The sequence below is a fragment of the Castor canadensis genome, chromosome 4, assembly GCF_047511655.1.
Source record: "Castor canadensis chromosome 4, mCasCan1.hap1v2, whole genome shotgun sequence".
Lineage (NCBI taxonomy): Eukaryota > Metazoa > Chordata > Mammalia > Rodentia > Castoridae > Castor > Castor canadensis.
In genome coordinates this window covers 21,488,163-21,511,219 of record NC_133389.1, presented here as the reverse complement: position 1 = coordinate 21,511,219, position 23,057 = coordinate 21,488,163, and the positions used below count along the sequence as shown (strand labels likewise).

Below are 23,057 nucleotides of genomic sequence, written 5' to 3'. Positions count from 1 at the left end.
AGTGCACCTACAAAAACCCTGACTTCAGACCCCAGTTCCACCAAAAGACAGAGAGAGAGAGAGAATAAATTTTAAGACAAGGGACACAGAAAGAAGGTAACCACATACAAACTAAAGAGAAACTTTAATTAACCAGAAAGACATAGTTATTCTAAACACAAATTTATGCAATGATGTAATTTCAATCTGTATAAGGCCAAAACAGAAACATAAGGAGAAATTTGTAAATTCACCATTATAGATTAGTTCAACCATTTCTCTCAATGACCTAAATGTCAGGCAGATAAAAAAAAACTTAGCAAAGGAATAGAAGATTTTAAGGCACAATGAATAAGCTTGAATTTCTGGACACATATAGACTCCTCAACTCAAAAATAAAGAGAATGCATATTCTTCCCAAGCACACAATGAAACACTTGTGGAAAATGATAAACAAAATTGACATTAAAGCTTATCTTGACAAGTATCAAAGAACTGTTAACACAGAAGCGTTCTCTAACAACAATTAAATTATGACAGAAGTCAGTAATAAAAAAAAGAATAACACATTCATTTGTAAAATTTCCAAGGCAGCAATAAATATTGCAAGGGTCAGAGAAAAAAATCATAAAGGAAATTTTACAACAGTTATAAATCTAAAATGATGAAAATGTTCCAAATTAAAGCCTGTGGAATAAAGTAACAGGAGAACTTAAGAGCCTTCTATGGCCTCCTATTCTTACATTATAAAAAGAAATGATGAAAATTTAATGCACTAAGTGGTCAAATGAAGTTAGAAAAAAAATCAGAATAAGCCAAAGTAAATAGAACACAGGAAATAATAAAGATAAGAAATTAACATAGAAAAAAACCCACAAAAAAAATTCCACAAAGGCAAAAGTTGATTCTTTGAAAGGACATAAATGAGAAAAACTTTTAGTTAGCTTGATCAAAGAAAAGGAGAAAAGATCAGAAATGAAGAATGATACATCACAGCAGAGATTAAAATGCTAGTAAAATATCATGAAAAACTTTATGACAAATTTAAAATTTTACACAAATATAGAAAACTGGCATACAAATTTACATACATGTTTGTTTACATATATGATTTTAAAGCATCTGTGAAAAAAGTTACATTCTCATTCTCCACATTGTAATATTCAAAAACTGTATCAGTAACTTAAAATCTTCTCACAGCAGGCCAGATAGCTAGTTACACAGATGCCTTTTGCCAAAACCACAGGAGGGGCCAAGTACATGGCTCAAGTGGTAGAGCGCCTGCCTAGCAAGCTCACGGCCCTGAGTTCAAACCTCAGTACCAAAGTGGGAAAAAAAAACTCACATGCTATATACATATATATATATACATATATATATGTATACTATTAGTTGTAAACATAAATGTAAAAACACTATATATACATATATATGTATATACATATATAAATACACATATACATGTATGTATATGTAATACATATAAATACATACATACACACACACACACACACACATACACACAAACACAACTGAGTCTAGGATACTGTTTTTAAAAGGGTAATAAACACACACCATTACTTTTATCCAAAAAATGCAAAGGTGACTTATCATAGGGAAATACACAAATGAATGTCACTCACATTAATAGATTAAAGGAGGTAAGTTGTGATTTAACTAAATGTAGAAAAAGCATTTGTTAAAAGTCAATACTTGTTCGTGATAAAAAGTCTTGGCAAAAAATGTACACAAGGAACTTCCTTAATCAAGTATCTACAGCATCAGTATTCAGAGGGAAAATCAGCATGTCCGCTACTGCCTTTTCTACTGAATGGTGTGCTTGAGATCCCAGATGGTGCAGTAAGATAGGAAAAAAAAAAAAGCCAGGTATAGGGTTTGAAATGAGAAACAGCAGAATTAACTTTAGTCATACATGCTATAACAATTTAGAGGGAAACTCTACAGAAAGTACAGATTCTTTTTAGAACAAGAAATTTAGCAATATGACTAAAAATGTGAAAATTAATACACAAAAATTAATTGAATTTCTATATGCCAACAATTTGAATATTTAAACCAAAATACCATTAACAATATAAACAGAAAAATAAAGATACCCACAATCTCATGGAGAAAATGACAAAACTGTAATTATAAAAATATGACTTTAAAATGATAAAAAAAATTATTTTGAGATATCAAAGACCAAAAAATGCACATGTTTGTGAGTAAAGATAATCATGACAAAAAATGTAATGACTCTCTGCAAACTGATCTCATTTTGTGATGATCCAATAAAAATGCCTGCAGATTTTATCAAACACCTTGATGACCCCAATTTTAAGTTCAAATGGAATAACAAAGGCCCAAAAGTAGCCAAAAGTAAAATATATATGAATGGGACAGGACAAAGTAGAAGGACTTTAAGACCTACCAGACAAAGTAATTCACTTCTAATGCCCCGAAGCAAGGGTAGATGAACTGTCCTACAGGTTAGTGAACCCAAAATGACAGACCTCACAAAACCAGAAGTTAAACTCTTTCAGTCGTAACATTACCCATGACTATGGGAAGGGTGGAATTTTCAATAAATGACCCTAACACAAATGGTTATCTAGGGTTTTATGGAAAAATTAAATTGGAATCCTTCTCCCCACTCCACACAAAATCAATCCCAATCATATCAAAAACTTGAATGTGAAAGGCAAATGAGGTCGATTTCAGAATATGTAAGGTGATGTGTGGATGGCTTTGGGATAGAGATGACTGTCCAACCACAACACATATCATAAAAACATAAAGGAAAAATTGTAACATGACTACATTCATTTACAGACATTTGATCAGAAGATGCTATAAAGAAAGTGAAAAGACAGGTCATAAAATAAAGTATCTGCAGAATATATGACTGAGAAAGAATTATTATCCAAAAATATACCATACCTACAAATCAGTAAGAATAAGAAATAGCAACCTAACAGAAAACAGGGAATCAGAAGATTTCACTGAAGAAAAACCTGAATGATATAGTTTAACCTCACTATCAAGGAAATATAAATTAAGGTCACACTGAGAAACATTTTACATTTTATACCTGTTAGTGTGATACAAATTAAGAAATTTACATCAAAAGTAGGTAAAGATATGCACCTATAGTAATCTTTCATGCTGCAGGTAGGAGCACAGACTTTGGAAAACAATCTTGCTTTGTTGGACTACCACACAACTTCTACTAACAGAAATAACCCAACACTTTTACCCTCCAGAGAAGGTCGTACACGTGTGCATCAACATAACTGCAGTTCCAAAAAAGGGTATCAATCCAGAGTTTTATCACCTGGAACATGTATAAATAAGCTGTGATATATTCACCACAGTGAAAATGGGTTAATTCCATCTGTATCAACATGAATCTTAAAAATGCATGAAGTGAAAAAGCAAGTAGTACAAGCCACACGATACCATTTTCCTAATCTTCTAAAACAAGCAAGGCCAACATTTTCTTTTCATCAGTAGCTTCAGGAATAGTCATTTCATTATTATGCTTCAAAAATTACATATGCCACATATATTATTTTGTAGCTGCAACTACTACATGTTAATATATGTTTTATAAATAGGTGAGTGCTCCTTATATAAAATGATTGAGACCAGAAAGTGTTTTGAATTCACATTTTTTTTAAGATTCTAGAATATGTGTAGATACAAAAATGAGATACATATCTTGGGGATGGGACACAAGTTTAAAACCAAACTTCGAAATTCACTTGTTTCACAGGCACCCAACACCAGAAGGTCATTTTATACAATACTTTTAGTGCATCTACATTTTGACTGCTCCCAACATATGAGGTCAGATGTGGAAATTTCCTCATTGCTCAAAAAGTTTTGTATTTTGGAGCATTTTTTATTTCACATTTTCAGACTAAGTGTGCCCAACCTGCACCTCATTAGGGTTCAATAGAAAATACAAAGCATCTGGGAAAACAGCAGACAGAAGTAGCCTATATAGGAAACACAACAAGGGTCTTGCTATGAAGGAAGGCAAGAAAGAGAGCAGCGAACAGAAGAAATGTGAACGAGAAGGAGAGTTTTGTGGTCATTATATTTTGGGTTTTTTTTACTTATGAAACATTTTCAACATAAGAAATAGAAAGCAAATATGATTATAATAGCTACTGACCTATCCTGACCTTTGTCAACCTAACCTTCTACCATATTTTTCATTTAAAAAAAAAAAAAAAAAGCTGGGTGTGGTGGTGCCCATCTGTGATCCCAGCACTCAGGAGGCTGACTGAGACAGAATCTTGAGTTCAAGGCCAGTCAGAGGTACATAGTGAGACCCTGCCTCAAAAAAGCATTGTAGACACTATTGAAGCTCTCTGTATGTTCTCCCCCAAATTGAAAGGTAATATGTTTTATACTGTTTTTAACTAAGGTTCTCCAAAGCACACATGTATGGAGATAGGAATTCTCCAGGAATCAGAAATAGGGCATGAGTGCTGCCCACTTACATCAGTTCAGCACTACTAGCTCACCAGCACCAAGTACATTTTAAAGGGACTTTTGCTTGCTGCCGATGGTTCTAGGCATCTCTCCTTTGCAGCACCCTTGTGATGAAGAACACAAAGAGCTCTAGAGTGATGGTGGTAAGTATCACTAATTGGCACAGGCACTAGGGTCCAGCCTATACCCACAGGACCAACTCAACACTCCAACAAGCTGGCATAATCAAAGATGGAAAGGAAGAAACAAGCAATATTTTTTTTTCTTGAACTTGAACAGTAATTATGCTGATGCAATGGCGAAATTCTTCCTAATGGAAATGGACTAACCAGCATGCTGGTCTGTGAGATGATTCCCAATAGTGAATAAGAGAGAAAATGGAGTGGGATGTGAGGGAAAGGATCACAGGAAATGAAGGCGGTGGTCATTAGAAAACAGGAAAGTGGGATATTACCTGAGGTTTAGGAAAAAAGAAGAACCTTCCTTTTATTTCTAATCAATGTTAAGAGATAAATTTTCCCCTTGGGCTACCTCAAAAAAATATATAATCAAATAATAATGCTGTAATCCCAGACAGAATATCACATAAATCAAGCCACCCTCCTCAAGTTCACCAACAAACACACTAATAACATCTTATGGCTGTGCTATCTGCTACCTGACTGTGGGAGAGAATGAATTTGAGTCAACTGGTCCCAATAAAGCACCACCACATTTACTGTAGAAAGCGTATAAGCTCTAACAAGCCTACACCGACCACACTTAGTGAACTCCATCCACTAAGACCCACTTGGACCTCTGCGCCCTCACAGACAGAAGTGCAAAATCAATCTAACAGTTTTCTCAGAAAACAAAAAGCACTTGTACAGTGTTTAGTATCTAAAAAGACAGGGCCAATATAGCCCACAGCTGTGTCGTATATCTTCAAGTATTAAAAAGTTATAGAAAGCTTCACCAAAAAAACCAAGTGCCCACTCTGAGTGCTCTCTGATGAGCTAAAAGCACAGATTTCAAATGAGGTCAATCCAACTTCCTTCACCACCCACCATGTAGAAACAGCAACCTGTCTCTTACCTGAACATCTGTAGATCTTTGCCACTGCTGTGAGCCATCCACAGAGTGCCCTGTGGGTCTGGGTTCCAGGCTGCTACAGAATGTCCCAGGCACAGAACCAGTCAGCAGCATACTACACAACTCCTAGGGCTCAACCCCTGCCTACCTCTCAGCCGCAGCTCTGCTCACACTCTCCTTCCTACTACCACACCCTGCTCTCTCTGCATGGAGCCATGGCCCCAGCCCACTGCACCCACTCAACCTCCCTCATCCACCAAGTACAGTGAAGGTCTGTCCCTCTATGTAGCCTCTCCTGACTGCTTTTTGTTTTCTGAGAAAATGGTTAGATTGATCTTGCAATTCTATTCTGGGAGGTGCAAAGGTCAGAGTGGGTCCTTAGATACTGGTGTTCGGTAATTGTTGATCATTTAGGCTTAGCATAGCTATCCCCACTGCAAGCTCATCTTATGCCACACAGGGCTCAGCGTAGAGCGTGGTATTAGTTAGGTCAATTAGCCCATTAATGCTGCCTCTTTCACTTAGGCAAGTCAGGATCCTACCTATTTTGCTCACCAACTCATTTCCAGCACCCAGCATGTGACCTAAAACATGATCAATGCTCAATAAATAATTGTTTAATTTTTAAAGTAAAAGAATAATTTTAAAAGCCAGCACTTGAGAGGCTGAGGCAGGAGGATCATGACTTGGGCTAGGCTGGGCTACAGAGCAAAACCTGTCTCCAATAAGAATAATACTTTACAGTCTCGAAACTGTCTTTTGAAGAAGTCTTCCTATATATTCCCACATCACTTATTTTAAAGCTCTTCCTTATTGAATTGTGGTAGAACTTTTATTGAACAGCAACCTCGTACTCCAATTGCAATGAAGTTGACATCTGTTTTGTTTTTTTGTGTTGTTGGTACTGGGGTTTAAAATCAGGGCCTTATAAGTGCTCTGTCACTTGAGCCTCTGGGCCTTTTTACTTTAGCTGACTTTCAAATAGGGTCTCACTTTTCCCTGGCCTGGAATCCTGATTCTCCTACCTCCACTTTCTGCATAGCTGCGATTACAGGTGAGTACCACCACAGCCAGGGACATTTGTTATTCTTTATACCACCACATTATCTACCATGGCAACTTGTATCTGGCCTCTCCAAAAAAAAAAATCTTTTACAGAATCAATGAATAAATGAGCAACTAAGAAATGGAAAATTCACCATTCTTAGTAATTTTATCATCACTCCAATGAAATATGTTCACAATGAAAAAAATAACTTGCTATGCATGCATCCTCTTTCACTTTACTGATCCTTTCAAGATTCCTTTAATAGTCAAGTCTTAAAGCATCACAGACTATCTCTTACCCAATTCTGCCAAAATTAAAATGTACAATGTCCTCACAAGGAAAACACTACAAACATACCTTTCATCTGAAAAAGAAATAGTTCCACATGGAACAAAAAGATAAATTAAAGAATAATAAAACATTCATAAAATCAGGGGAAAATTAGATGTCAGAAGAAATGAATCTGGGGGATAAAAGTAAGTAGATTAAAGAATCACAGAATCACAGCCCTATGAGAACAGAAGGGCATTCAACTGTGTGCGGCACTAGTTAGTGGACAATGATGGTCAAGAGACACAACAAAGAGCAATTATTCAAACGAGCACTAAAACTGATAGTGTTTGGTCTTCCTTTTCAAAACTATATGAGTGGGTTATGCAGAAAGTGTAAATTCAATCTTGAAATACGATTACTACCAGATGACCAACCTTTTCCTCTCTGAGCTTAAAGTTATAGTGTAACAAAGTATTTCTAATAAGAACCATTTAATATTTTGGAAAGTGAAAAATAAGGGTTGAAGATGAAGAATACATAAGATTTCAACAGAAATTTTTAAAGTGTCTAGAACAGTCTCTTTGCAGTAAAAATCTTGTTGACTCTGTAGCATTACTAATAAATTCTCCCTAACCCAGTATCTAGCATCATTTGAATTTGTGCCCTCACTATAACTGGAATTACATGCTACATTGAAATACTTGAAAATTGTAGAAAGTACTTTCATCTCAATTCCCCAATACTTGGGGAGAGCATAGGGTATAATCATAGACAGATTTTTTTTCCTGCTCATGTTGTAATTGTGACAGATGTCATTCAAAGGTGAATATGGACATGCCATATTTTTAATAAACATCACTTAAGTTGTGGCTAAGATCACATTATCTTGAGACAGTTTCTGAAATTCATTCCTGAATTGTTACATAGCAATAGTAACTACCACATTTCCCCGCTAACTTTGGAAACAACAACAACAAAAAAAAAATGTAGCATCAGCAATGATGATGTCAGTGATAAAAAAATTACAATGAATTTTTATAATCTTAAAATGATTTAAATATAGTAGTGTTTCTTTCTGAAAAACAAAAAACCTGTCTTGAACTGTGCTGCTGAATTTCAACTTACTTTTTCAGTTTTAAGACACAGGCTTTCCAGGCACGGTGATTCATACCTGCAATCCCAAACTACTCAGGAGGCTGAAGCAGTAAGATCACAAGTTCAAGGTCAGCCTGGGCAACACAGAAACTATCTCAAAGTAAACAATATTTTTAAAGGACGAGGGATGTGGCTTACTGGTAGAATGCCTTGCTAGCATACATAAGGTCCTGAGTTCAATTCCCAATATTAGTGGGTGGGGCGGAAAGCAGGCGTTAAGGTTCTAAACACTTTATAAATATGAATCAGCTTCTTAGCAGCAAACATTGCAAAAAAAAAGGCTCAGATTTTCAGACTTTGGTTAAATAATTTTCTCCAAAGTAGCTATCCTTTTGGATCAAGAAAATTTCCATTGCTGAATGATGTAACAGAAAGAATTTGAAAGTGGGAACACAAAAACCTCAGTTGCTGCTCCCAGTGTTACCGTTAAAAATATATACTTTTAGAAGGAATTGGATTATAATCTGTAACATGCCCAAGGAAATCCAAAATCAAGAAAGAAAAAGACTTGCATCCAAAATAGAGATGTTTGCCTGGGGATCCCAGCATCACAGGTGCCTAGGCTAGAGTTGACGGCACTACCAAGCAACTGAGAGAACAGAGAACCAACCTGGACTGTCAGTCTTTTTTTGGATGGTCTCTTTAATCTACCCCACCCCCCCCAACTTTCTTTCCTCTGCCCTGGTTCACAGGGATCTGAATACCTGCTCAGTCCCAGTACACTCATGTCAAATTTGACCCCTTTCAAGGAGGATCAGTCAATCTGTCTATGAACCTTTCATCAGTAATTTTCCCTGGCAAGAAGTTTTCATTTACCTAAACTCAGACACCATGATTATGTCTTCCAAATGCTGTATGTTAACTACTACTTTCCTATTCTTTCTTGTTACACTATATGCCCTCTAACAAATCTTTCTACCACAAAGCCCTTTATGTCCTATAATTGCTAACACAGGGTTATGACCTCAGCATGTGCTAAAAAACATACTAGATGTGTTATCGGCCAGAATCACAATAGGTGATAAACAGCCAGCCAACTCGATATAAATAACATCTTATCTCCATTTTCAACATATTACAACCCAAGGGGCAAAACTGAAGCTATGCTGCAATCGCTTAACAATATAAACAAATACACCTTTCTAACCATTCATTATCAATTTCTACTCATCTTAAGTGAATGAAGATAAAGGCAATTACAGAAAAAGTATGTCAATTTGCATATTTTTTCATGTCTTATTCTTCAACAGTTCACAGAATATGAAAACTGAATTGTCCAGAGCTATAATTTCGACCATCCTCCATAGATGCTACATCTTTTTCTTAATTTAACAGTCCTTTAAATTCTTTGTAGTTAAGTCTTGGCTTGGGAAATTTGAGATTAAAAACCTTCCATTTGGATGCCTTGCAATTCAGCTAAGTACCACAAAAGGCAATGTCTAAATTAATGGAAGATTAAAGCAAGGAAGGATATTCTAAAAGGGATTCCATAATGAGGTTTGTCACCACCTTCTCCGTTTTATTGAGAAAATAGTCTGTTCCCAAGGGAGTGAAAGTTTATATGTCAACCATCAGCACAGTTTAACTATTCAATGTTAAAAATGTCAGAGAAAAAAAAAGTTAGTAATGGAAATGCTGACATGCCATGAAGAGGCCTAAGCAGGTGCCCTGTAACCGGGGCCATAATTCAATCAAGCTGTATTTTGACGTCATCTGTTACAGAAAAAAGCCACATGGTTTATGAACAGCACCAGAACCCCAGAGATTAAATTACGGCCCTGATATTTAATCATGGGTCTTACTTTGTTATTTTTAATAACACAATACATTTTAACAGTTATTCGTCAACTGCCCTAAGTCAAATTAGAACTTGTGATGACAACTGAGCTGGATTACGATGGCCATCTCTCTCAATCTCAGTTTTTATTATTTTTCAGAAATGGCAGATTATACCAGTTTTCTTCTTAACAAACATACAGTTGATACCAACAGATGGAATCCAAGCCTTAATTAAAAGCAGCATGGGCTTTGTAACCAGAGGGTTAGGACATGTATATTTGTGTCCTATGATAACCATAACTAACTCTATGATTTGGGGAAAAGATTTTGACCTTTCTAAACCTTGGCTCCTTATCTTAAAAATAATAGAGCATCCTCAAACTCTCTTGTAAATCTAAATTTCTATAAATGATTTACTTATAAAACAAATATGGTACAATTTCTTTGGGACTTCCTGAGAATCTGAATGCAAAATTTTTACAGCAGAAAAGGTGATGAATTTTGTAATTCGACAAGAAGGGTTCAGAAAGGCATTCTAGTACATGAAAATTTATAAGCAAAAGTTTTTAGGGACAATATCAGCATCAGTAAATGAAACAGATCCTTCACAAAGTATAGCACAAACACTGCTGCATATGTCACAAAACAAACCAATGCAAGCACATCTGACAACGAACTGCAGTTAATAAACTACACAGAATCATTGCTACCAATGGGAGTCTGGAAAATCATTCATTAAATCTTAATTGTCACACAAAAGTACAAAACCATCCAATGAACAATTGTGTAGCTGCACCTTTAAATACTTTTTTACAGCCCTGAAATTCATCCACATAAACTGATTTTAAACACACCTGGGTATTTGATATGCTGATTAACTGGGCCTTTATTTGTTTTTGAAATGAAAGTAAACATGACAACCTTTTTAACACTTTTGCTATTCCTGAGAGTATAATATAAATAAATACATGTATGTATATATACACATATATATATATTACTTATAACAAAGTGCTAACCAATTTTCTTTAAAGATTAAATTGCTAATTCTCTTATTTTTCTCTCCTAAGCATAAAGAGAGTTAGATTCAAAAGTATCCACCTGAAACCCATGTACAATGATTTATACTGAGTCTAAATAGGTTCACACATTTAGAAAAAGTATAATTCACTCATAAACTTATAAATTTGGTGGCCAATTTTGGAAATTTTAATCAGGCTAAGAAACCAGTAACAAAAATAACCTTTTAAGAATAAAACACCTGTAATGTACTTTCCTTTCTCTAATATTTAGCACTATCTAATTAACTTGGAAGAACACCTGGTCATAAAAAATAGCTCATAAAATACACAAACTAAGGAAAGGGAGATTTTTCTGTTCCCTACCTAGCCTCAGTTTGATGTCTGTACAAGATCTGATTTAACCAACATACATATAGATTGGAAAGGTTTGGCCAAGAACATTTTGGTTCAAGACTTATAAACTAAAGAACATTTCACAACACACCATGTTCCTTATTAGGCAACTTAAGATCTGTTATCTTGGCTTATGGGAACCGATCTTAAATAGCACCATAATTCTACATCTTGAAAATCACAGGCCTGAGGCCACCAGGACTCAACTCCATGCCTTGGACAAGGTTGCAGACTTCCAATATAAAATGTAGTTTACCATTAGGAGTAAATGTTTGATCTGTAAAGCTTACAAAATTACTTTGTTTACCATAGCAGATGAAAGCAAAAAGGAATAATTTTAAGCTCAAAACAAAACTGTTTATATGAGAGTCTTTACTGCTCCATGATTCTAAGCATTTAAGACAGATTCGAGCAATTAACAGCATAAACTTTCATTACATAGTTCTATTATATATGTTTATATGACTTCGCTGTTCATCTGTTATTTAAGTGATTTCCTCATTACAATAGTAGGGTAAGGATAATTTGCTGATGCTGTCAAAATGCTAAGCATTTCAGTCTCAATAGTTCTTGGATCCTCACGCTTGTTTAATGCATTTTATTTACTTAAGTCAGTGTCAAACAGAGTACTGCTTCTTCTGAATTTAGAAAACTAACATTTTAAGCACATGTCTAGTAATAGACATATCAAAACTTCCACACTGCTTATTTTAGTGATATAGATCAAATTTAAGATAATCTTTGAAATGGAATATTCTGTTTTAAAGATTAACATTGAACTGCATACTTTTTTTATACTTAAAGGTAGGAGATCCTTATTTTTCAGATATTAATAGGTCAGGCTTGGTCACTTGAACTTCTGATCATAAACATAAAAATAATTGAAAGACTGAGAGTATGACCAAAGGGATAGAGCACCTGCCTAGCAAGCAAGAGGCCCTGAGTTCAAACCCCAGAACCACCAAAACAATAATAATAATAATAATAGAAAATAAAATAGCCTTCATTGGCCCCCACAAAGATTGTCAGTGGATTAAAGTACAACTTTTAAAATGTTTACTGTATTCTCTTTTTAAAAATAATGGTAAGACAAGAAAGATCTACTAAAGTCACAATGAAATCCACCATAATTAAGAGTTTAGATTACTCTTAATTATGAATTACTCTAATTATCCAATTAGAATTGGGTACTAAGGTAGGAAAATAATGAGTATTATTTTCTGATGTGTGTGTGAATGAAAAGATCTGTAAGGACTTTGGGCTAGGCAGATCTACCTAACTTCATTACCAGCTGCCTGTGAGCAAGCATCTGTGTCTCAGTTTCCTCATCTATGAATTGGGCACAGTAATTTTTGCATCATATTAGATTCCTGAGAGGAATATACTACAATAAATATACAGTGTAGAGCATACTACCTGGTGCATTAAGCACTTTAATTCTGTCAATCATTCTCACTTATACTCTATTATTCTGTCCAACATCTCGCAAATATGTCCAGGGAGACCAGGGAAGACAGAATGACCAATAAGCCAAAATTCAGCTCCAAACCTGAGAAAAGCATTCAGAGGACACGTATACATACAGTAGCACTAACAGGCACAAATACCAGCACACAAATCCTAACACCCCATTATGTAGAACAAATGACAAGAAAACAGCGGTGAAACCCATGTTATTTCCAATAAAGAATTTGTAGGCCACAGAGTATTAACAACTCAAAACATGTTTTTCTAGAAGAACAAATAAAGGCATAATTTAGAAACTCCTTAACTTGAGAGTCAGCATTCTTTGGCTGAACACTAGAGGCTCTGAACAGTGTTTCTAAGGAGTTTCTAGCCCCAAAATACTATGGTTTTAACATATAGGTTTGACCCCATTGTACTTTTAAAAAATCTGTTAAGTTGCTCTGCCCTTTACAAAAGTTACACACCCATTGTGAACCGTACAACAATTAGACTTTTAAAATATGGGGGTTGGGGGAGAAAGAGGGAGACGGAAAGTTGTTCTCAGCAAACACCTTCAAGAGGAGACCTTTATTTTATTTGTTTGAACCATCACTGTGAATTCCAAATGATACCGATGGAAATTAAAGCAGGATACTGATCACTTGAATTTTCTCTATCACACAAAACTACCCATTGGATTGGTATTTTTTTCCTCATGAATATACTTAATTGACGTGTGGTTGTGGTGTCACATGGATATAAGTTAGCTAACCTAACACGAATGCCAAGAAATGTTTTCTCTCTTCCAGAACTGACCGACAAGGGAGGTGTGATATGTTTTACAGCTGCTCTCAATTGGCCATACCCGTGTGTTAGGCAATCTTTAACAACTGCTGAACACCTAAGGAAAACTAAACAGCTACTGGGAAAAAAGCTCAACTTTTAAACTCTGAGAGAGAGAGATGTAGGATTCCATAGACTAGCTATAAATACGGGTAACAGATGTGCCCAGGGATGCGCTATCAAGTTCTTTAGTATACACAGTTTTAGTAGGCCAACTTTAAAACTACTTTTTCAAAAGATGCCAACACCAGTATGTTTATCTTCTGCTCGCAAAGTCTCAGCAGTAACCAAATAAGCCATACATACGTGACAGGAGAAAAGTAAGCCTCTACTCATTAAAACTAAAGAGCCTTAAAGAACTTACTTTTTCTCTAGGTAACTTTGTCATCCTACTTTTTAATGAGAACAATTTCCCAATCATCTAGGCATGTGTGATGCTTTTAGCTTGTTTTAAGATCAATGATATAACGGATATTAAATCTCTTTGTACATATAACCATGTAGGTTATAACTATTTCGTAAAAATAATTCCAGAGCCTACCAATTCTCCCTGCTAAGGTCATGGAGGCTCTGGACCATCATGGCTGAATTGTTTTACTGCTTTCTGCTGAACACCTGCAAACATCAAACAAAAACTGCAGGTCCTTTCCTGGGTTGACAAAAGCCTTTCATGTGAAAAATGCTCCCTGGGAATGTCAGGCTGTGGCTCAGGTTACATTCCGTTCTCCCCAGCAGCCTCCCTATTTCTTAAGGTGGTAGAAAAAGCCATGTTTGTGAAATGAAAGATTAAAGAGAATATGGCCACACTTTATTTTCATTCTCACATTGCAAATCACGATGGAGCATCATGTATTAATGGAATCAAAAGCTACTGAGAACTTTAAGCATGAAATATCACCAGGCCTCAGTTTGAAAAATATATATATAACTCATTTTTCAAATGGAAATCGTTCACTTATAAGTCAGTTTTTTTTCTTTCCCAGATCCAAGTCTCATAAAGTGACCCATGAAAGTGACACCTGAGTCTACTCAGGACAATGGATATTAACTTGAAGTAACTTTGGAAAACAAGTTCTCCATCCAAACTTTCTTAGTTCACCCTTCCAGATAAAATGTAGTTTTCATAATTTTGTTTAAAAATTGTTATGCTTTCAAAGAGATTTATGTCTTTTATTGAATAGAAATATAAGCCATTTTCATCATTAATAGCCCTGTGTTCCAGTATGTCTTAATAGATGGAGAAAGCTAACACACCAATCTGCATCCTATATATTATAGTTGCCATCCCACTGCACTCAATGAATGCCCTGCATTTCCAATCAGGCAGGCAGAATAAAGAAGCCTCTGCACCCCCTACCCTTACAGTAAACATCTGGTCCTGGAAATTACACCACTGGTACAATGGAACTTTAAAGTTCAACACTTTGAAAATAATCTTTGCATATTCATTACAAATATCGTAACACAGTTCAGTATGAATGAAGTAAACATATATATATAACATTGTCTTAAGAAATATAAAAATTCTGGTATATGATTACTTAGCATTAATATATGCTCTAATAAACTTAATCATTCTATACTCTCTATAAATATGTAAACATTATATCAGGGACTTTTATCTGAATGAAAACATAGAAAATGGGCCAGATATACAGCTGTCTTTTTAAATTTAACATATTTCTTACTTCTAATTCACCTTAATTTATTAAACCATCTCTAAAGTAATACATTAAATTATTCCAAATGTGCCCATTTTTACAACAGTGAAAACAAGTATTTTACACTGACTTTGAAAGTAGTCCATCTGTGCTTGCCTGACATCTACTTTCAGATTTAAACTACATACACATTTCTTAACTACAACATGAAGGAAAACAACTGTCAGAGATAAAGGTAGTGTTTTGATAGAATCTAGCAGTAAAATTAATTTTCCTACAAGAAAGACGTATATCCATCTTTACTTCAAATATCCATATTAATATTTTTGTCTTAAAAGGTGTATTAAGAATACCATACAAAATTTTAAAATACACAATACTAACTACCACACCAAAAAATTAAGCCCTAAATGGAAACTAACAGTCCAGGCAAGAAAACAAACATATTGTCAATAGTACCGTTAACCAAAATGGACATTAAAAATGTTAAAATATAACTATAGGAGGCATTTCATATTTTGTAAATCAAATTAAAGAGACAAAAATTCCCTTAATTTACGGGAGCCAGTAGAAGTAATTTGTTTGGAAATGAGCAAGTTTTAAAAGCTATCAATTTTACAAAAATATACCAATTATACAAATCATAGAAGTGAACAGATTTCTTTCATTGCTATAGCACCAGATGAAAACTAAAAGATGAGAAATTATATTCTTAGTTGACAGACAATTCCACTGGCATCTCCCAACTAAAAGATGTCAACATTTACCAGTCTGACTTAAGAACAGTACTCTGCCTAATTATTATACACCATTACCAGACTCCTAAAATCCAACAGTTGCTTAACAGGCATAGATAGATTTTTACCCTTGTAGCTAAAGGACAGCAGGAAACAATGTATAACTCCTTATTTAAAATCTGCTGAGCAAAAAAATATATACATATTTTAAATGAACATCATATTTTCTGTCTTCATTTTTAATAAGAGACATTCAAACAACCCTGCACTGAACATTCTCTTTAGATGCTAGATAATCATTGTGCACACAGATTCCTTTGTGAATACCGCTAACGTCTTTTTAAAAAGCAGCACCCAAAGATCTTTCATTTATAAAATGTTAAAAATCCTTCCAAATTTGCAACTTCAAATATAACAAAAATTCACTGCACAGGAAAACACTGAAAGAAAAGAAACAGCTAAGGCATCAAAAAAGATAGTTTAAATATAAATGACTTCATATTTAGTCTCACAGATTAACACGAGGTTCCTTGCAGCTATAATTTACTATATAGCATCTCTGCAAAATTAAGTGCTCATTTCTTGAAAAGGGTTAAAAGTAAGTGGTACTTAATAACTGATATTAATTTCAAGGGATTTCCCCTTTTTATGAAAGCTAGACTTTTCCCCTCTATTTTAAAATAGGGCATATTGATTTATTCTCCATGATAACATTAGCTTTATCTTCACATGTTTGATTACAACTATTTTAGAAAATCACTTTTAAATTAACTGATGGAATTTTGAGACAGTTTTCTTGATTTAGAGAAAGGTCTAATTATAATTGCAAAAGATAACATTTTGTGTAAGTTATATTACTGACAGATAACTAGACCATTACAGGCTAAAATTCAATGACTTCTTTCAAACACTGCAACAGAACCAAAAATACATAATGAGCAAATAAACAGCTAAGAACATTCAACTTCATACCAAGAAAAGACTTTACATACTTGAGCCAGTAAAATGTCCACTCGCCAAAGAAGTTGGTCCATTTTTCCCACTGCTCACAGGAGGTGAAAACATCTGAAAGAAACAAAGAAATGCCACAGTTGAAAAGAAGACATTTGTGCCTTCAGAGTTCATCAAAGATCTTTCACACTTTTATCAAATAACTTTAGTGTTTATGCTAAGGGTTTATTTGGTAAAATACATTGCCATCCAAGTTAAAACTAAACCAGGCAACAAATTACAACCCCCCTCCCCATCACCATGTTCCTTCTTTCTCTCTCCCGGGGTGACTTAGATTGCCAAGCAGAACTACTGCATTCTGAACAAACACAGTCCCCATACGTTATCAACATTCAGGCTGGAGGTCAGCAGCCTTTCTATAAAATGCTAGTTTGACAACAGAGAAGAAAAAAGTTGTTTGTTTTGTTCTGAAAACCTTGGCCATAAATGTGGCAGTGTCCATTTTCATCCCGTATAGGATCTGCCTGTCATATGTGAACCCAAATAAAAATAAAAGTGCCACCTGCACTAAATTCTCATTTCGTCTCTAACATGAGAGCAATTTGAGGCAAGTCTCTCTCTCTCTCTCTCTCTCTCTCTCTCTCTCTCGCTCTCTCTCTCTCTCCTCTCTCTCTCCTGTCTCACTCTCACTCTTTCACTCCCTCTCTCTCCAATATTTATTTCAATCCTAATTGGTTTCCCTCTTTTCCACGTATTTAGTGGATAATGCATACCTTCCCTGAGTCAGAGCCTGCAAAAAGCAAAGGAACAAATGGAAAAAGTACAGCAAGCAGAAAGGGGGCTGCAAAGCTGCCTACAGCTAAGCTTCCTGGCAAAACTTCCGAAAGCCATTTCTCCAAAAGAAGAGGAGCAGCAGTGGCGGTGGCAGTGGCGCGGCAGCAGCAGCATGAAACAGCCCCACTTAGAAGGCAGTTTGGATCTTGTGTTTTGTGGACATGGATTCTTTTTATTTTGCTTTACAAATGCATCTTACACCAAACTCATCTGGCATTAAAAATGAATTCATTCCCCTGACATGTTTGGAAGTTGGTTAGGAATGGGAAGCAGAGGGGATGGAGAAGGACCAAGCAGTCTTAAAACTCCACAAGTGTCTAAGTTCCTCTTTGTGCTGAGCTCAGGACCAGGAAATCTACAAAAATAGTCCAAAGGGTTTTAAAGAATGTATGCTCAGCATATCCATAGGAGTTTTCAGAATCCCAGAAGAGGGAGCTGGGAGGACAGGTCCTACTAATAATCACAGCATCATCACTTCAGAACTTCAAAGACACAACTAGGTCTCCTATTTTCTGTTTTTCCATTACCAGAAAATAATAACGATGGAGAATAGTACACAAAGTATTAGGAGTCTCAGTGTTCATATCTGGCCAAGTTTTAGGGCTGATTGACAGTTTTAGGGGGTGTCTATTTTTCCTTTCCACTGGAATGAGATTCCATTATTTTGGGGAATTGGTAGGTAAGGAAATTCAAGGCAAGTAAAAAAAAAAGCCTGAATCTTCCATCACACCCCAAAATTAGTTAAAAACTTGCCAAAAGCACCTTCATATTTGCCAAGAATTCAGCCAATTAAAAATTATTCCGGTCCTTTAGATTACTATTAATTTCTATCTGAAGTGTTTGGAGGTTTTGCTTTTTGTTTTTGTTTTTTGGTTTTTTTTTTTTCACAGCTGTTGTTAGTTTCCACCGTTCTTTCTTACCGCACTGAAATCCAGTAAATCACTCAGCTCTTTGTCCGTCCCTAAGGCAGCCATTCGCTGTTGGTGATGCATTTTAGCAAAATCACACAAACCTAGAAACATGGAAATAACCGCAATCAGAAAATCCAGTCCCAATCCTTGGAGCAAACACAATCGGATTTTTGGAGACTGGGGGGGTTGGGGAGGGGGATGCGGGGGGCGGGTGGGATTAATGTGGCCAGGAGGGAGGGATGGGAGAGTTGTTGGGTTTTGTTTTGTTTTGTTTTGAAGATGGAATAGGCAGCAATAGCAAAAAAAAAAAAAAAAAAGGCGATATTATATTTCCAAAGAGACGATCAAACTGGTAACATCCACTAGAAAACCAAATCCGGGAAGAAGGGGGAAAAAAAAAAAAAGCCGCTCTTCAGCGCATCATTTTATGCAACAGGAGGTAGAGCGAGAAATGAATGGATCAGAGAGAAAAGAGAAACTACTCAGAACCACCCGGTCTCAACTTTCCCCCCACCCTGCACCCCACCCCCTCACACACTCGCACACTCACACCCGCACCACTCCCCTTGCATTTCAAAGTAGCTATAAAGAAATTAAAGATGAGCGTCTCCGGAGTGAAAACACGTCCAAAGGGGGAGGGGTGACACGGTCGGTGGAGGAGAGGAGTGGGAGGGGTGGGGGCAGGGGGGGACGCGCAAGAGTAGAGGGTCGCGTCCTGTAATTGTGCAGCACCCTAATTTGTGAAAGAAAGGGCTGTAAAAATTAAAGTCAGGCCCTTGGCAAAGTCCCCGGTCCCTCGGACCGGGCTGGGGAGGGGGCGGGGGCCGCGCGGGTGGGGGCGCGGCGCGGGAGGGGAAGGGGTGTCTCTCCGGGAGCGCCCGAGCCGAGCCCGCGGCGCGGGAGACGCGGAGAGGCGCGGGAGGGGGGCGCGGAGCCGCGTGCGGGGCCGCCGAGCCCGAGTTCCCGGCCCCGCGCCGACCCCGCGCCGCCCCGGGCGCAGCCCCCGCCAGCCCGCCCAGCCGGGCCGGTACCTACCGCCCGCGCTCGAGAAGGGGCCGTCGGTGCACCGCCGGCGCCCAGGCGGCGGTCATGTCTGAGCCCGGCTCGGCCACCTCCGCCTCCGCCTCCGCCGGCGCCCGCGCCCGCTCCGGCTTCCCCGCCGCCGCCGCCGCCACCACCGCCACTACCGATCCGCAGACACACAGCCAAGATCCCTGACTCTTAACACCAACTCTCTTCTCCGGGGAGGGGAGGGGACGGAGGGAAGGGGGGAGGGGGAACACGCCGAGGCGCACGGAATTGCAAGTTCAGCAAAGAAATGGGTGGGGGGGCTCCGGCGCTCTCCTCTCTCCGCGGGTCGGGCTGCCTGGGATGCACCCCCACCCCCCGACACACACACACACACGCACACACACCCCAAGGAAAAAAAAAATCTCAACACCTCCCCCGCCTCGCCAAAAAATACAAACGAAAATTCATCGAGCACCTCATTTTTTTTTCTTTTTTGCCCCTGATCGTCAGTTACAATCTGAAGCCTGAACACTTCAGATTTTTTTTTTGCCGGTTTCATCCATCCATCCGAGGCACTTTGGAATTTATTCGAGTTTACATCCCCTCTCACTTCTTTGCTCTTACTCTCTCCTTCCCTCTCACTCACACATCCACACACGGCAAAGCAAGTTTATACTAGGCTGCAAATACACGTGAGGCAAAAAGACTTTGCCAGGAGGAACAATATTTTTCTTTTCCATACATAAACCAAGTCACATTTTGCTGGGAGAAGACTTTTCGGTTTGGTAGTTTGGCGTTGGGGGCGAAACCTGAATTGCATACTTTTTTTTTTCCCCTCACCCTCTAAAGTCACAGAATCGTATAGCTGCAAACTTCATTTAAAAAAATGAGGGGGGAAGCAATAATGGGGATGGATGTTGTTTTGTTTTCACACTTGAGTTCCTAAACACTTGAAGTCCGCGCTCGCCAGCGCTCTAAGTTTCTAATTCAACATTTACCATTACAGGCCCTGCATACTCTTAAGACACACTCCTCACATCACTTTTTAGGATAAAAATTAAGCTCCATAATTCTAACGCTTCGTAATAACATGCGTGCTTTATCCAGTATATGCAACATACGCTACTTTAAGGTGTGTTTTTTAAAAAAAAATTCTACAAATCCTGGTATTGCTGGATGTGCGAGTACATACACAAAATGCATGCACACACTTTTTCCCATTGACAATTATTTAATAGACTGCTCCTTTTGTTTTAGTAAAACATTGGGATCGACATTTTTAAAATTCAATTAAATTACAAACAGTTTACTCTGACAGCAAATGGTAACGTTACCTTAAATGGCCACAAATATGCTCACAATATTCCAAGGAAAGAGACTTTAAAAAGAGAGACAAAAATCTTCTGCAAGGACTTAGTATCTCACATATGTGTGCCCCAAAAAAAGTATTTTAAGTGGTACTCAGTGCTGCTCCAGGGATCTCCACAGATTACAAGATTATACACCTGGCTCTGGTGTTTGCATTATTCCACCATAGAACTGTGATAAAATTCCCTCCCCCCCAAAAAAAAAAAAACCAGAGCACTGACAAAAAAAAAATCCAACAACTTTTTCTGATTGTTTATAAAAAAAAAAAAATCAACACAGAATAGTTATAATTGTTCCTCAAATCTTGTTGGTTATTTTGTTTTGGTTTTTTTTTCTTCTCCTCTTATAAAGTCTTAAACTTGTTCCAAGTTTAGAGGCGTCTCGTCATCATCCTCCTCCTTCTCATCATCACCACCATGGACTCCCCCGCGGAGTCACATTGATAATAATAGGTTTCCCTGAAAGATACATTGTAATCCATTCACATCCGGGCACTGCGGGTTTATAACGAGAAGGCGCTGCGGCCGCGGCTGCTCCTCCAGACAATGACTGGGGAGGGGCGGGGCGGGAGCGGGCGACCATAGAGTGGTAAACAGAGCGCCTAGAGAGGCGACCAAGATGGCGGCGCTCGCAGGCCACGCCTCGTCCGGGGTCGGAGACGGGTGGCGAGGCTCCGACGGGCGTCGCGCGTGGAGTGGCACCGTTGGGGTTCCTGAGACTGGGGTCGACCTTAGGCCGCGTCTCCGTGCGCGCCTCCACTTGTCCCGGTTCCGTAGGCAGCCTTGATCTTTAACACAAAAGTGTAATTTCCGAATAAATTTATGCATTAAACTCCCTGCACTTATGCAGGAGAGTCAAATCCCCAGGCTCATCCCTAGGGAGTCTGGGAAGAGGCTGGGTGGGCCTGACCTAACTGCCAGCCCGGGTTCTGTCCGGTTGTGTGGATCAGGTTTTCTTAGGCTGCTTGGGCTGCTTGGGAAAAGGCCACTGAACCAAGTTGTCCTCACCCCCTACTGCCTCCCCCATCCCAAACCCATCTTTTTACAGGCCCCTGAAAGTGTGAGTTAGTCCAGGAAGTCTTCACTAGGAAAAGACCTTCATTTACTGCTGTGTGGATTCAAATGGCATTTGTACCATAAACCATGCCAGGCTCAACTTCCAGTTCTAGCCAAGCGATTACTTTCTTGAGCCTGTCTTATGGTCAATGAAATGCAAATACTATGTCCACTTTGAGAATTTTGTACAGAATACAGATAAAGATGAAATCACCACTAAAGAAATACTCTCCATTCCTAACTTCCCACTACCCTAGCTGATACCACTAACCTAACCAATGGGATTTTTGGGCTATTTCCCTATCTCAGAAGAGTAGATTTTGGTCTTACCAACGGAGAAAAACCATTAATAATAATGACAGGTAGCACATACTGTGTATTTACTATGTACCAGACACAGTTCTAAGAATTTCACAAATATTGGCTGTTTTAATCCTGAGAACACACCTATGAGCTGTTACTACCTAACTTTATCTATAGGGAAACAGAAGCAAAGTAGCATAACTTGACTCAGGCTAAAAGTTTAATAAGTGGTACAGATTTGCCTAAGTCATACAACTATCTATGTTAGGTGATACAGACCACCTTTGGAAGGCAATCTGTGATCACAGTCCACATTCAACCATGTTCCTATGCCATCTGGCAGTGGGAACATCCTAATCTCAATTTTCTGACTCAAATTTGTGACAGTAACAGAGTTCAGATCAATTTTTAAGATCCTTTGCTTACATGTAAGCTTTTAGAGAGCAAGAATCAGAGCATTTATATATTGTTTCCTTGTCCATTAACGTGAAGATTCCTGTCTTCTCTCCCCATTCTATGTTCACATCTTAAAATAATATTCCACATTTAAATAGCACGTTTTGCTGCATTATCACAAGCATAATCCGTAGTTCTCAGAGTAAGCTCTACTAAAATGATGTAATGAAAAAAATCACAAACATTGGCTTGGGAAAACTATTCCATTGGCTCTACCTCTAATCAGCTCTGTGACCCAAGACTCAATGTCAGTGG

General features: G+C 37.7%; 1 protein-coding gene across 13 annotated transcripts in view; it reads right to left on the bottom strand.

Moving 5' to 3' along the window:
* Tcf4 (transcription factor 4) overlaps positions 1-21,478 on the bottom strand; it is a 331,562-nt gene extending 310,084 nt beyond the window's left edge. For 7 of the 13 annotated variants that reach the window (XM_074069758.1, XM_074069761.1, XM_074069760.1 and 4 more), the window contains exons 1-3: positions 19,645-19,795; positions 18,619-18,710; positions 16,906-16,978 (exon numbers count right to left, since the gene is read on the bottom strand). In XM_074069758.1, coding sequence (XP_073925859.1) covers positions 16,906-16,978; positions 18,619-18,690 — 145 coding nt within the window. In that variant the 5' untranslated portion in view covers positions 18,691-18,710; positions 19,645-19,795. Of the gene's footprint in view, positions 1-16,905; positions 16,979-17,426; positions 17,449-18,618; positions 18,711-19,644; positions 19,796-20,954 lie in introns of those variants that run through there. The other 6 variants (XM_074069767.1, XM_074069773.1, XM_074069759.1 and 3 more) reach the window with 5 other exon arrangements.
* Between the last annotated feature and the right edge of the window lie 1,579 nt (positions 21,479-23,057).